Below are 16,402 nucleotides of genomic sequence, written 5' to 3' on the forward strand. Positions count from 1 at the left end.
AGATAAATGCTAAATGTTCTTCAGTGATGAATGTTGGTTTGTGATTCATTCATGCTGATTATCTGTAAATATTTCCATTGATTTTGTCCAGCCCATCTATCTCAACTGCTTTGTTGTGACTATTGGATATTATGATAGTACAGATGCTGAAGCAGCTGAAAGCAGTTACTGGCAAATAAAAGATAACTCACTGACACAGGAGGCATCACAGATGTGGCATACATAAACAAATGGACAGTTGTCTCGGGGCAACATGTACATGTGGATAAACCTTTTAGTATATGTTATTTCACAATCTGACTGTGACACATCTCATAAAGACAACATGTGAAGGGGTGGACCGCTCCAGCAGGGAGTGTCCTTGCTGATCTTTATCTAACCTGATGTAACCAACATTCAGGGCTTTCTCTTCCGCATTTTACCTTTCCCTGCATCATTATCAGTATGATAGCCCAGTACTGAGCTTTACCAGTTCTCTGGCTTGTTTAGATTAAATGTGTTAATGTATAGTATCTGTCTCGAGAGTCATTTCTTACTAAAGAAGTAATTAATAAAAGAAGACTGCTTCTCCAGGGTAGAAGTTCTGGAGGACTGCTGACAGTTGGTAGTAATCTTTAATACCGGCCATTGTTATAACACTCTACACAAAATTTGTAAATCATTAATTAAACACTGCAAGCAGGGACATGTCCAGGGACAGCAACTTTTTTTTAGCATTTGGACTGTTTAGAAGCAGTAGAAACCCAAATGGGAGTACAAAATTGTGCAAAATAATAATAAGTCATGATGAGGATTAGAGGAGCTGCAGCTGCCTGATTGATCTTTTACACAGTATATAAAATACAGTATTACAATAATCTGATCTACCAGTGGCAGTGTGCCACCAATTGTCTTCATGTGTGAAATACACACTTGGAATGGAGCATGTAGTGTTACCAGTGGCTGGTTTTATCACATACTTAAGGCCAGTGTGCGATTTGCAAAACAAACAGAGGGGGGATCATTTCAAAAGTTGTATTAATGAATCAAAGTTTTATTAATAATGGATAGCTAGCAGGTGCTCTTTCAGGTAGCTAGCTAGACCCAGTAGGTTAGACTTTTGTTTTTAAACTTGCGCCATCTACTGTCGGGACTCAGGAGTGGGTATTAATTTACTTTAACCGCTTTGAGCAGAAAATGTAATAATACTCTTTAAATACAAACAACAAAATTAATTTACAAATGTGAAGGACACAAGACATGTATTAATATCAATTTTGAAAAATCCATCATATTCAGGGGTTAAAGCAAAAACAATCAATTTGACTGAAAACATTTTCTTGTCAGCCCATATATTCCCGGGCCGTGGACGTCATGCTACCTTAGTAACCTCATTTGCTTATTGTAACAAGTCCACTTTAACCAAATATGACAGTTCCATTGACAATTCCTGTATCTCTCCCACCTTCCAGCTTCAGAGCCTTTGCACCATCAAGGACAGCCCTCTGCATAACCTCTTTCACTTTCCATATCCATAACATCACCTGGTTAACTTTCATATTTACAGCATCAAGCAAGTTCTTCCTTCGCACTTTTGCCAAACTGGTCCACAGTCCACTCACCTTTCCACTTTACAATTTCAAAACCCTCCATAAACTGCAGCTAATTCAAAAGACAGCAGCTTGCATCATTACATCATCTTCTTCACACAGCGACGGAGAACATTAAACCCCTGATAATATTACTTATTCAGATCAAAAGGGGGAGGAATGTATCCCCCCCAGGGATAAAACACGAATGACCAGAGTGGGTGACCTCACAACCAGAGGGGGGGAAAATCCCCCCCATCCCCCCCAGCAAATCGCACCCTGCTTAAGGCATGCAGAAATACATTTGACAATGGCATTTTACTTAACTGTTTTTTAGGACAAACTAAGCATGTTTTCTGTGAGCTGTAATGGTACCAAAAAAAATTTCTTTCAGCAAATTCTGATGGCTAAATTTCATATGTTTAGCTGTTGTGCTCTTCTCTTTGACCTGTTTTGTTCTCCTTGGCAGGTGATCCACATCACAGGGCGTCTACGGATTAGGATGGCTCTGACGCACAGCCGCTCGGTGCCTAATCAGATCATGGGAATGGTGGTGGTAGCTCATGCCCTCCCACCTCCCACAATTAATGAGGTTCGCATTGACTGTCAAATGTTTGTGACAAGAGTCAACATGGACCTCAAGATTGTCTACTGTGAGAACAGGTGAGAGAGAGAGAGAGAGAGAGAGAGAGAGAGAGAGAGAGAGAGAGAGAGAGAGAGAGAGAGAGAGAGAGAGATAAGGAAGAGAGAGACGATACTAGAGGAGAGAGAGAGAGCTTTCTCTTCGATACGCTGCGCTATCTCTCTCTCTCTCGAATCTCTCTTCCGAGAGAGAGAGAGAGACTCCGCTGTTGGAGTGCAAACAACTAAGAAGGTGACATGCTAAAAGTAAATAGTTCTGTCTAGTTTGGTTACATTGATAGATGTACATCTGACCAATCGCACAATACTGAACAAACAAGAAATAAATTATGCCCAGATTATGTCAACAGGAAGCTGCAAAGAACTCACAAACCAAGTGCTTGCAAACCTGGAAAAGAACAAGTTTCTCCACTGCTACAAATTATGTATTGGCGTTAGAGCTGCAGTAAGGTAAATCTTTAGGAGTTTTTTTTGCATATTTGTTAAAACTGTCACTATCTCCTGACAGTAAAATATGAAACAGATTATCTGTGAAAAAAATCTGGCTCCTCTAGCAACCCTACTGCTATTTACAGAAATATACAGCTCCTGGTCAGAAACAACCAATCAGAACCAGGAGGAATGTCTGGCTCTTATTGGTTGTTAGCAGTGTCAATTACTCATATACATGCTGCTTACCCCTCTTCCCCACACAGTAATTCCACCAGTCAAGATCAAGATTGCTAGTGGGCTGCAGCTGTGTGGAGAAATGGTCCTAAAAAAACCTGCTTTACAGGAAAACTGCCACTCAGAAGCCTGGAAGGTTTCTGAGTGGCATCATGGGAATTGCAGTCTGTCACATCCCAAACTAATGCAAGCTGCCACGTCCTGAACTTGCGTAACAATTTAGTGAAACTAAAAAAATATTTTCAACCTAAATCTAAATAAGTTTGGGCTTAAATGTAAATTACAACAATAAAGACATTTTTCTATTTTTTTGAAAAGCAATATTTTAGAGAGGACAGGCTTGCATGTTTTCTTTCATTAGATTCTATTTTGCTGACAAATCAGTTGATAATTTTGAGGATGCTTTCTCTACATAGTTTTTAAAGTACGCCTTAACATTATTTGTAGGTTTTTGCATCTATGTTTCTTGACTATTTTCAAGAATGAAGAAGTTGTCTCCCTTGTTCAAACTTCTTATTCATGAGAATATGACCCAATCCTCCCTGGTTCAATGGTGAAATATGTCTCTGATGGTTCTATCTCCTTTCCTCTGACCAGATAAGGAAGATAGGCATCAGGATCTTGCACAGGAGCTAATGCCCTGACTGAAAAGATTCATATCAGGCAAAATAAAAAAATAACCCCTTCATGTTTTATAATAAAAAGAGTAGGAAAATGATGGTAGACAGATTGCTTTTTTGTTGGTGGAAAAGTGGATACAATGCAGCAGATGATGATATTCACTGTGGAGCAACAGAAATCGTTGCTGTGTTAAAAAGACAAGCATCAGTTCCATTACAGCTCAATTTTAAGGATACGTTTCTATGAGAATGAACAAATGTAAGGTTGCTTTTTCTCCAAAGAACAAAATGGGCTTTTATTTGCCTTGCAGACATTAGTTGCTCCCAACCATCCACTATCAGGCTAAAATGGAAAATCGTCCAGTCTATCCTGTTGTAATTTGTTCATATTAAACCTTTTAATGCTGATGTGTGCTAGCCATACCAAAACCCACACAAATTGTTTCTGTGCTTTAGTTATGAGACATTTCTTTAAAATGGGAAATCTATTTATTCTACAACTCTGCAACTCTAAAAGAGTTACAGATGTAAAGTGGAGGAACTGAATTATTGTCATCCCAACAGTTTGTTTAATAAAAAATAATTTTCCTTCCATTAATTTTTTTCTGCCCAACCAGTTCTGTTCAGGGTTGCGGGGTCGCTTGTTCCAACCAGTCAGTTTGGAAGAATTGTGCTATAGCTTTGATAGGAACCAATATAAAAAAACAATAAAACTAGACCTGCAAGCAATTATTAATGGGTTCCAAGCCCACCCACACCTGCCCCTTTGAGCTTCTCCTGGATGTCAGTTCAGCGTTCAACACCATCATCCCACAGCATCTGGTAAAAAAACTCAAACATCTGGGCTTCAGCACACCCCTTTCGCAACTGGCGGCTAGACTTCCTCACCAACAGACCTCAGTCGGCCTGGGATGGACAGAACACCTCTGATGTCATCACTCTCAGCACAGGCTCCCCTCAGTGCTGCGTCCTGAGGCCCCTGCTGTTCACCACCAATCACATCGTGAAGTTTGCAGACAACACGACGGTGGTGGGCCTGATCAGAGATGACAACGACCGGGACTACAGAGAGGAGGTGGAGCAGCTGGTGGGCCGGTGTAGAGACAACAGCCAATTCCTGAATGTGGAGAAAACTAAGGAGATCATCGTGGACTTCAGGAAGAACCAGCCTCGCCATGCTCCACTGCTCATCAACAGCTCAACGGTGGAGGTGGTCAGCAGCACCAAATTCATGGGGGTGCACATCACGGAAAACCTCACATGGTCTGTGAAAACCACCTCACTGGTGAAGAGGGCACAGAAGCGCTTGTACTTCCTGTGGAGGATTAAGAGAGCCCCCCTTGTCCCCGCCCATACTCACAACCTTCTACAGAAGCACCATAGAGAGCATTTTGACCTCTCTCATTCTCTCTCTGTGGTGTGGAGGCTGCAGCGCCTCTGATAGGAGGAACATGAGGAGAGTGGTGAGGACAGCAGAAGGGATCATCGGGGCTCCTCTTCCCTCCATTAAGGACATTTCATCCCAGCGCTGCATGTCCAAAGCCCATAACATCATCAGAGACCCCTGTCACCCTCACCATGGACTGTTCTCCCTGCTGCCCTCTGGGAAGAGGTTCTGCAACAGCTTTTTCCCCAGTGTGTGTGTATATGTGTGTGTGTATATATGTATATGTGGATGCCTGTGTATGTATATTATATATATATATGTTATATAATATTCTATTATATATCTATATATATATATATATTATCATATATGATATCTAATATATATATGTATATATATATATGTGTATATATAATATATATATATATATGTGTATATATATATATATATATATATATATGTGTATAATATTAGTTTTATATATATATATATGTGTATATATATATATAATATATATATATATTATATATATATATATATAATATATGTATATATATATATGTGTGTATATATATGTATGTATATATATATATATGTGTGTATATATATATATATATATATATATATATATATATATATATATATATATGTATGTATATATATATGTATGTATATATATATATATGTATATGTATATGTATATATGTATATATATATATATATGTATATATATATATATATGTATGTATATATATATATATATATATGTATATATATATATGTATGTATATATATATATATATATATATATATATATATATATATATATGTATATATATGCTACCCTATCCTGCTGATTCAAGCCCAGCACACTAATGATCCCTCAGCACTGTGCGGCTTATTTTTGTTTAAATCGAGGGACTAATTATGTCAGGTCTAGAGGGATAACTTTTCACAAGTAAGATGAAAAGATATTGTGTATATTATTGATTAGATTGTGAATTTTTATTATTAGGTGGAGAGATACAGGTCTACACGTCCGAGTTTTTGTGACTTAGTCTCATTAAAATATGTTAAACGGCATTAAATTAGAGTTACTCATTCAAAAAATAAAAATCAATGGTTTTCTCTAAAATTCCGGAAATATTCTTGGATGTCCAAGAATGCTTTCTCTAAGCACTCGATGTTTTTTATGGTCATTATTAAAAGAGTTTCAGAGAAAAAAATAGTAATAGTTAGGGTCTTCTGCATGTAAATTTAAATGTTTTGTAAATAGGTCAAAATCGCCTGGATTGTTACCAAACTGAAATCCATGTTTAGTGTTCATGTGGTTTACAAATAGTGGCCATTCTTTTGGGGATTAATCAATATTTGTGGAGAATACATTGATTTCTCCATTTTCCAATCTTTAAAAACTTTAAAAAACTTCAATACATGCAGTGAGAGAATTGTTACACCATATTCAAGGAATACATCCTAAAAATCTGAGCTTATTACACCAAAACATTGATTTTTAGGAGAATTTTTCTAGTTTTCAAGGTTTTTTTCACACTTTTGGAAATAGGCCCCTCCCACTTGTTTCAATCATTACCATATTTAACACTTTAGTTCAGGGCTATGACTGGGAGTAAGGGAATAAAGAAGGTTTTGTAAAAATTCGATCAGCCATTCATGCGTATTAGATTTCTTGACATCACAGCGCCCCCTCGTGATGGACGATCCTCAAACGCGAGAGACCAACAATCACCTATTTTAGCATTACTTTTCGAAAAAGTCAAAATTATTAAATCCGACACCATTACTTTTTTTAGTCTTCCATTACACGATTATGCATGGAGTTTTGTGCAGATTGCACTAAAAATGTAGGAGGAGTTTAACAAGAAAGGTTTAACTTAACCCATGTAGCACGAAAAGTAGCTGGGAAACAAAGGGTGTGCTAATTCCCTTTATGATGCAGAATCATCCAATAACACGTTTTAGCGGAGAATAATAATAATAACTAGAATCGTTCAACTTCTGAAGAAGTTGAAGAAGGCGCCAGCCTAGTGGTGCACGTAACCGTCAAAGGCAAAGCTTCCGAGTTCCTTGTCGTAGGCTTTTATCACTTTGGGATTTTAAATCAACTCTGCTGAGTGTGAAAAGGATCTGTCTTGGTCAAAACCAGCCGACAGGAGAAGGTCTGCATCCAAGCAGCATGGAAAATTGGTGTTATTAAAACATGATTAAATACTTCAATGTAGCATGAAAAAATGAAATATGTGAATAAAAATCTTAACGGCATTACAAACTACTAAAGGAAGTACAAACTGTGAAGCAGAAGTTGGTGAGACCTTCCTAGAGTTACTTCCGGTTAGCAACATGCTAAGCGTTAGCCGCTAACATAGTTGTGTCCAGTATCACCGGGTGATTGTACACTGTTAGTTTGGTCCAAATCCTGTACTGGGAAGTTCCTCAAAAAGGGTGCCAATACTTAATGTCACCAAAGCTCACCAAAGGCCATGCGTCAGATGCTGACACCACACTCACAGAAAAAACTCAGTTAAATAGACGGAATGGTTAGTGCTTGGTTTGTGCACATTTGTGCCGTTAAAATTATGATGCAATGATGTATTATTAAAGAATATTTGTTAAGTTCATCTAGAGTTCACCATCCCATCATTTTGCTTTGAATCCAACCAAGCTGGTCAACTACTTTAGTGCTTCGTTTGTGCAGGTTTGTGCCGTTAAAATTAGCGTTTATGCTGCTTTGGTTTCGCAGATAATATAAGTTTTAATTCCGGCCGGTGACGTCACCACAGGTCGCCGCTGCAAAATAAAGCGCTACATTGTTATTCCTTTGCTGGTGCTGAGCTGGAGCCAAAGCAAACCAGAGTGGTCAACTTCTTTAGTGCTGTGTTTGTGCATCTTTGTGCCGTTAAAATTAACGTTTGTGCTACTATGGTTTTGGAGATATTATGAATTTTAATTTCAGCCGATGACGTCATCCCAGACCGCCGCTTCAAAATAAAGTGCTACGTTTTTCTTTCTTTGCTGGTGCTGAGCTGGATCCGAAGCAAACCACAGTGGGCTACTTTTTCAGTGCTTTGTTTGTGCAACAACAACCTTGGAATAAAATAAAATAAAGTTTTCATTAAGATTTGCAGCCCAATAGTTTTTGGGGAGCGTTAAGTTTTTGATATTTTGTGCTGAGCTCAATACACAACAAACCAAATTGGTCTATATTTTCAGGCATTTCTTATTCAATCTATATGCTTTATACTTTCAGCTGATAACACAGTCAATATATTCATAGTTGAACAATATTTCCCACTTCATGCATAAAGCCAATAAAAAGTGGAATGGTCCTTCAGCCTAATTAAAGGTTTAGCTTAGGTGGACAAAGGAACGTTTTAGGAGATCGTTCCTTACAGTGTTGTTATACTTTATAGGCTGACCAGTGTGATTTATTTTTTGCAGTTTTTCTGTTATTGATTTTAGTTTGGGTATGTTTTCTGCGTTATATAAGCCTGTACACTTTAATTGCCCTTTTGTTAGGTGCAGACACCCCCAAATCTCCCTATTGTAGAGCAATAAAGGTTTGCTATTCTAATTAATTCAGAGGAGTAATGAACTATGACTACTAAGATCAACTATAACCAAGTTATTGTTTGAAAATGTTATAAACATTATACTCTCGAAGAAGAATAAACCCTTCTGATTAGGAAAAATAGACTTTATGAAAACAGTTGAACATTCTAATAAATGAAATGCCTTTTTTGGCAATGTCACTTGACATTGCTATCTAAAGTAAAGTTCTTTAAATGAGACAAAATAAATCGCAATGTTTATTCAGGAATAAAGTACAAAACAATATAACACACATTTTACAATAGCAGCTAAAACAACTTGCATGATAAAAGAAAAATATAAAATTAATAACTGCTTTCTTGAGAAAAGTGTTGAGACCAAACGGTAGATCTGACCACATCTTTTTACACAAATGAGGAACATCATTAAGGACGCCAGCCATCCTGCACAGAGACTGTTCCAGCCTCTCCCCTCAGTCAGGAAACTAAAAAAACAAACAAAAACATGTGTCCCAAGAGATCTTTGCCAATAAGCAGGAATATATAAATCATTTTATAAGAATGCTGTAGGGGGGGTGGGGTGGGGGGAGGCTCGGTAGATGACACAACTTCATAGTAATGTTACTGATTTATCAGTAGAAATATATTAAAAAGACTTACGTTTTTTCCAGTGACGGCAATAACATATGATTTACCGTAGCACTTTATTTTGAAGCGGCGGGCTGGGATGACGTCATCGGTTGAAATTAAAATTCATAATATCTCCGAAACCAAAGCAGCACAAACGATAATTTTAACGGCACAAACCTGCACAAACGAAGCACTAAAAAAAGTAGCCCAGTTTGATCGGATTCGAAGCAAAATGGGGAGATGGTGAATTCTGGATGACCTTAACAAATATTCTTTAATATCTTCAAAACCAAAACAGCACAAACGCTAATTTTAATGGGACAAACCTGCACAAACGAAGCACTAACCATTCCGTCTATTTAACAGAGTTTTTTCTGTGGGTGGGGTGTCAGCTTCACCCGGCTCTTTACCTGCAGCGGAGGAGAGATCGCGCTGCTGTTAGGCTTTTACATGTAGCATATAGCTCAGTGGCGTGCAGCCTAGCCACCGCATTTCTACCATAATATAAAACCGACATTAAATAAACGACTCAGCGTCACGTAGTTGACGGGCTGGTTCGGGCTGTATTAACGGTACTATAATAATAATAATAATAATAATAATAATAATAATAATAAAGAAACCCTTATTAGGTGCATAGCATAAGGCCTCCGCCATGCATTTTCAATGCATAGGCGGGCGCCTAATAAAGAAACCCTTATTAGGTGCATAGCATAAGGCCTCCGCCATGCATTTTCAATGCATAGGCGGGCACCTAATAATAAAGAAACCCTTATTAGGTGCATAGCATAAGGCCTCCGCCATGCATTTTCAATGCATAGGTGGGCGCCTAATAATAATAATAATAATAAAGAAATCCTTATTAGGTGCATAACATAAGGCCTCCGCCATGCCTTTTCAATGCATAGGCGGGCACCTAATAATAATAATAATAAAGAAATCCTTATTAGGTGCATAACATAAGGCCTCCGCCATGCATTTTCAATGCATAGGCGGGCGCCTAATAAACCTTTGGCAGCTCAAAGGCTGTTTGCTAAAAACAAACAAGGAGGTGAACTACAGCCAGGATACAGCAATGACCTTTTTTTAGGTACAATATCAAGAACTATTGAGAGGATTTTAATTTTCTTGTCTGGACACACGGGGGGATATTAGTCATAATCAGGAAGATTGTCCTGACAGTGCAGCTATCTTCTGATGACCCAGATAGGTATGGGTTGTTATTTGTAGTAATTTTGGCAATTATTTGAACAGTTTGTGACATTTTCTTTTGTAAAGAAATTCACTCTCTGTGGTATGTTTATGTTTACAGACTTCACAATTATTTTGATAATGTTTTCTGACACATTAGTTTTGTTTTCATTAGATATATGTTCCTGTTCATTCTTATTTGTTTTGTAGTGAAAATGATAGCTGGGAAAGGATCTTTAAATGGAGTCAACATATGGCAAGAGTAAAACAAAATATTCCCTTTAACTTGTAGAACCTCCCAGTAGAACCAGCCCTGTGTGCTTGGCGATCTGCTGCAACCGGCAGGGGTCAGTTTTATTGCTTTTGTAAACTCTAAATAAAAACAATAAATACATTTATAAATAATAAATAATGCAGTTAATTTCTCTGGGAGGCTCTGACCTGTAGCTCTGCTTGCCATATGTAAATGTTTTAATTTTACAACACGTTCCCTTTGTTTCAGAATCAGTGATTATATGGACCTTACTCCTGTGGACATTGTAGGGAAGAGGTGCTACCAGTTCATTCATGCAGAAGACGTAGAAGGGATCAGACAGAGTCATCTGGACTGTGAGTACTGACAGTTTTATCATGGCTTTAGCTGTTGGTTAATTTCTGTTTATCTAATTGATTTCTCTGGAAATACATATATGCGTATTTCCATGGCAACTGAATCAGCTGATTAAATCAGCCGGGCTTGAGGGCACAAATCTGACCGAGGCATCACATTCTGAGACCAAGACAGAGGTCTTGGCCTTGAGGAAAAATTGTTCTCAAAGCCAAAACCTCTGTCTTGGTCTCAAAATGCGATGCCTCGGTCTTGAGCTTGGTCTCGTTTCCTTCTGCCTCAAGAAATTGAGTCGAGGTTGGTTAGGGACTTAATCATGCAAAAATGTTACTCCCTCTGATTTTGACCCACATACTCACTTGCCAAAAAAAACTTAATATTACTTAAAAGCAGAAGCAACAGAAGAGAGCCCAGCAGCGCACAGTCGTCTCAGAAAAAAAACATTGTTGCTGTTACTGAAAGCAAATTCTTATTCCACTTGAATGTTTATAGCTCCAGAATGGATTACTGCATTTGATCCTCAAAGTTTAAGGAGTGCTTCCTTGAATCCATTGGAGAGAACAACTGGATGCAGCAATCTCAGAAAAAAAATGTTTATAACTGTAGAACTGCATTTGTTTATCAGTCCACCTGTTGTCTAGCTTTAATGGTGAAAACACTCGCAGCCTGTCGGCAGTTTCTTTCTCATTTGCCCTATCAATATAGTGACACTCACTGCATGAAAAGTGGGATTTCCTAATGTTTTAGGCATATGAAAACGTGGAAAACTTTCAGTACTTGACGTGAGCTGTGTTGTCCCCCCTCTCTCCCCCCTCCTTCAGGCCTAGGGGAGGCTTTCACATGTAAAGAAAGTCGCTGTGGGCCATACAAATGTAAATGAAGCAGTCACCAGTAGAGCTTGGTAAATACAATCTGTAACTGCCAACCCCCCCAGCTAAATATGGGGATTAGCGGCGGGGAAAGGGACATCTCAAAACATGGAGTGGCCGAGGTGACGTCTGGTAGTTTTGCCACAGAATGATCTTTTGAGGTAGAGGATTTCTCACCCCCTTTGTCATCGTAGTTGAATGAGACATGACTATGACAATAATCCTTGTGAAGTGCCTCCACAGGATCTCCTAGATCAGTTATTCCCAAACTATTGTTTGCGTACCCCTAGCGGGTACGCGACGTCATGACAGGGGGTACGGGAAAAGATTTTGGAAAAAAAAAAATGCAGGAAAAAAAAAAAAATCAAATGTCGTACAATAGTGGCCTCGCACGCGAAGCAGCAACCTTAAATTCAATGAATAGCACGAGCTCGAGTAGGGCTCGGGCTTGACACTGATAAAGTTGGTTAGAGGTGAGCTGTGACGTCCCCGGAGAAGGACAGGAGGAGCCGCAGGGTTTCTGCTGGCGCAGATGGAGAGGAGTGCCGTCATCAGCGTGCGGTGGAGGGGGTGTGGTTCCTCCGCTGATCGCAGCCGGCGGGGTCCAGCCGCTGTGGAGAGGCTCCGTCATCGTAGCCGCGGAAGTCATTATGCAGCCGGGAGGTGAAGAGGAGCCGAGCGCCTCAGCGCACGGAGGAGCTGCGCGCAGCGGAGTGTTCGGCTGGCGGGGAGAGCCCTCCAGGTCCTCCTCGGTCTTCACAGCATGGTCCCGTCGCTGCGTCCGGTGTGTCGCTGACGAGCCGGATAGGGCTGCTCACCGAGTACCCTGAACTGGCAACACGCGCAGTCAAGAAATTAATGCCATTCGCCACTACATATTTATTGGAGAGAGGATTTTCATGTCTGACCAGCCTGAAAACTAAATACCGACACACTATGTGTGGAAGACGATTTAAGACTGAAACTGTCGCCGATTTGGCCAGACATACAGGGGTTATGCGCGTCCTCTCAAGCACACCCCTCACATTAGAGTCACAAGGACTCCGTCACACTCCGCAGTTTTGGCTGTATTCTGAACAGGCTCGTTATAGTCTTTGTTCTTGTTTGTTACATGTTATTATGTTATGCCCTTTTATAATGCAGATGTATTTAGTCTCTGCAGTCAAGTTAATAAAACTCTGATCCCTATGTTGAATGTTTCTTTTTTTGGGGGGGGGGGGGGGGGGGGGGGGGGGTACGCGGATGGAGATGAAAAGCTCCAAGGGGTACGCGATGCAAAAGTTTGGGAAGCACAATTTTTTTTCCAAAAACCTTTTTTAATTCTAAAGATTCAACCTTAGCCTTTGCCTTGATCTCGGAAGGACCGGCCTTGTCTCCACCACTGGAGATCACTGTTAATTGTGTTGCTGACCGTAAATAAGTAAGCAAATTGTAGAACATTGGAAATTTTTTCATCTTTTTAACAACATTTTCATGGTAGACAGAAAGCAATACCATCTTTAATCAAAATTTAGTTTAATTATTTTTCATTGCTTTTTTATTTGGGTGAAAAAGTTTTTATTTTTTGCAAAATATGCTAAGTTGTACTTTAGAGAAGGAGTGAGGAAGGCAGAGTCTCAGCATTAAACCCGTTTGAACAACAAATAAGTTCTTATGGTTGGATCAAACACATCCTTTTAAACATGTATGGAAAAAAAGGTCTTATCATAGAGATCACAAGGGATGTGGATGCTAAAAGTCTGTCCGTCCGTCCGCCCGTCCGTTTTCTTCCGCTTATCCGGGGTCGGGTCGCGGGGTAGCAGCTTCAGTAGGGAGGCCCAGACGTCCCTCTCCCCGGCCACTTGGGCCAGCTCCTCCGGGGGAATCCCAAGGCGTTCCCAGGCCAGCCGGGAGACATAGTCCCTCCAGTGTATCTTGGGTCTTCCCCTGGGCCTCCTCCCGGTGGGACGTGCCCGAAACACCTCACCAGGGAGGCGTCCAGGAGGCATCCTAACCAGATGCCCGAGCCACCTCAACTGGCTCCTCTCGACGTGGAGGAGCAGCGGCTCTACTCTGAGTCCTCCCCGGATGACTGAGCTCCTCACCCTATCTCTAAGGGAGAGCCCAGACACACTCATTTCAGCCGCTTGTATCCAGGATCTCGTTCTTTCGGTCACGACCCAAAGTTCGTGACCATAGATGAGGGTAGGAACGTAGATCGACCGGTAAAACGAGAGCTTCGCCTTTTGGCTCAGCTCTCTCTTCACCACAACGGATCGGTACAGCGCCCGCTTCGCAGCAGATGCCGCACCAATCCGCCTGTCGATCTCCCACTCCATCTTCCCCTCAATCGTGAACAAGACCCCAAGATACTTCAACTCCTCCACTAGGGGCAGTACATCCTCCCCAACCCGGAGGTGGCAGTCTACCCTTTTCCGGTTCAAGACCATGGTCTCAGATTTGGAGGCACTGATTTTCATCCCGGCTGCTTCACACTCAGCTGCGAACTGCTCTAGTGAGAGCTGTAGATCACGCCCTGATGAAGCCAATAGGACCACGTCATCCGCGAATAACAGAGACGCAATCCTAAGGCCACCAAAACGGATCCCCTCAACACCTTGGATGCGCCTAGAAATTCTGTCCATACAAGTTATGAACAGAATCGGTGACAAACGGCAACCTTGACAGAGTCCAACTCTCACCGGAAACGAGTCCGACTTACTGCCGGCAATGTAGACCAGACACCGGTCGTACAGAGACCTGACAGCCCTTATTAAAGGGCCCGGTACTCCATACTCCCGGAGTACCCCCGACAGGATCCCTTGGGGAACACGGTCGAAGGCCTTCTCCAGATCCACAAAGCACATGTAGACTTGTTGGGCAAACTCCCATGCCCCCTCCAGGATCCTGCCGAGGGTGTAGATCTGGTCCAGCGTTCCACAGCCAGGACGAAAACCACACTGCTCTTCCTGAATCCGAGATTCGACTATCCGACGGACCCTCCTTTCCAAAACCCCTGAATAGACCTTACCAGGGAGGCTTAAGAGTGTGATTCCTCTGTAGTTGGAACACACCCTCCGGTCCACCTTTTTAAATAGGGGGACCACCACCCCAGCCTGCCAATCCAGGGGAACTGCCCCCGATGTCCACGCAATGCTGCAGAGCCGCGTTAACCAACACAGCCCCACAACATCCAGAGCCTTAAGGTACTCAGGGCAAATCTCATACACCCCCAGAGCCTTGCCACCGAGGAGCTTTTTAACAACCTTGGCAACCTCAGCACCAGAGATGGGAGAACCCGATCCAGAGTCCTCAGGCTCTGCTTCCGCAATGGAAGACGTGTTAGTGGGATTAAGGAGGACTTCGAAGTATTCCGTCCACCGACGCACGATGACCCGAGTTGAGGTCAGCAGCACACCACCTCCACTATAAACAGTGTTGGTACCGCACTGCATCCCCCTCCTGAGACGCCGGATAGTGGACCAGAATCGCTTCGAAGTGGTACGGAAGTGTTTCTCCATGGCCTCTCCGAACTCTTCCCACGTCCGAGTTTTTGCCTCGGCGACCAGCTGAGCCGCCGCTTCGACTGCCGTTACACATCGATGTACACATCCGGAGTCCCACAGGCCAATAAAGCCCGATAGGACTCCTTCTTCAGCTTGACGGCTTCCCTCACTGCTGGTGTCCACCAGCGTGTTTGAGGGTTGCCGCCGCAATATGCACCGACAACCTTGCGGCCACAGCTCCTACTAGCCACCTCAACAATAGAGGCGCGGAGCATGGTCCATTCAGACTCAATGTCCCCCGCCTTCCTCGGGACGTGTTCAAAGTTCTCCCGGAGGTGGGAGTTAAAGATGCTAAAAGTTCCGCAGGCAAAAAAAAATTATAGGGACTGGATTAAATGGTTCCAAGGATTATGAGGAGCTTCCTGCTGTTTATACCACCCGTTAACACTGAAAATAAACTAATGTCCGCTCCAGCTAGCAAAAAGAATAATGACCCCAAATCTATTGTGATATCATTCAGTCAGTTGACCTACCTCCAGTTTTATGTCATTTGACGATAAAAGCACTGTTTGCTGCGATTGAAACGGACTCCATGCACATATGGTAAAAAGCATTTTTAAATATGCTCTTTCCCACAGAAACTCTGATGTAGAATTTTGTAATTGACCAATCAACCAACTAAAATGTTCTGTTAAACTTCTCCTTGCAATTGTTCAGCAATACTTTTTTGTTTTAGAAATATTTTGCTCCAAAAGAAATGCATATAGATATGCTTTGTCCTTCTTGGCAGAGAAATAGTCTTGCTAGTGTGTTTCACTTTTGAAATTTCTAGGCCACTTACAGACAGGGTCCGAAATTAACACTCGGCAGTCGCCAAATGCGAGTAAATTTCCCGTTTGGCGAGTGAATTTCAGAGGGCTAGCTGCCACGTGGCGAGTAAATGTTTGTACCAAATAAATTAAAAATTACATAAAAATAACCAAACCCATCTGGGCTGCGGATGACCTGTTCACAGCTCTGTCCATCCAGAGCTCAGTTTAAACTCCTCCTTCTGCGGAGCAGGAGGCATGGGGGGAGAGCGGCTCGGAGATAAATCCTTCATTCAGAACCAGTCATGGCTGCACGCTGGATTAGAAAACAGTTCTGCTAACCAGATGCATTCTGAAATGCC

The 16,402-nt window shown here is 41.5% G+C and overlaps 1 protein-coding gene across 7 annotated transcripts in view; it reads left to right on the top strand.

Moving 5' to 3' along the window:
- The window catches only part of LOC105919040 (neuronal PAS domain-containing protein 3), a 1,017,839-nt gene that overhangs the window by 970,705 nt on the left and 30,732 nt on the right, over positions 1–16,402 (top strand). For all 7 annotated transcript variants that reach the window (XM_036134634.1, XM_036134641.1, XM_036134635.1 and 4 more), the window contains 2 exons: positions 2,038–2,231; positions 10,773–10,879. In XM_036134634.1, the coding sequence (XP_035990527.1) occupies positions 2,038–2,231; positions 10,773–10,879 (301 nt within the window). The remainder of the gene's footprint in view (positions 1–2,037; positions 2,232–10,772; positions 10,880–16,402) is intronic.

This window comes from Fundulus heteroclitus, unplaced genomic scaffold, assembly GCF_011125445.2.
Source record: "Fundulus heteroclitus isolate FHET01 unplaced genomic scaffold, MU-UCD_Fhet_4.1 scaffold_87, whole genome shotgun sequence".
In the NCBI taxonomy this organism is placed as follows: domain Eukaryota; kingdom Metazoa; phylum Chordata; class Actinopteri; order Cyprinodontiformes; family Fundulidae; genus Fundulus; species Fundulus heteroclitus.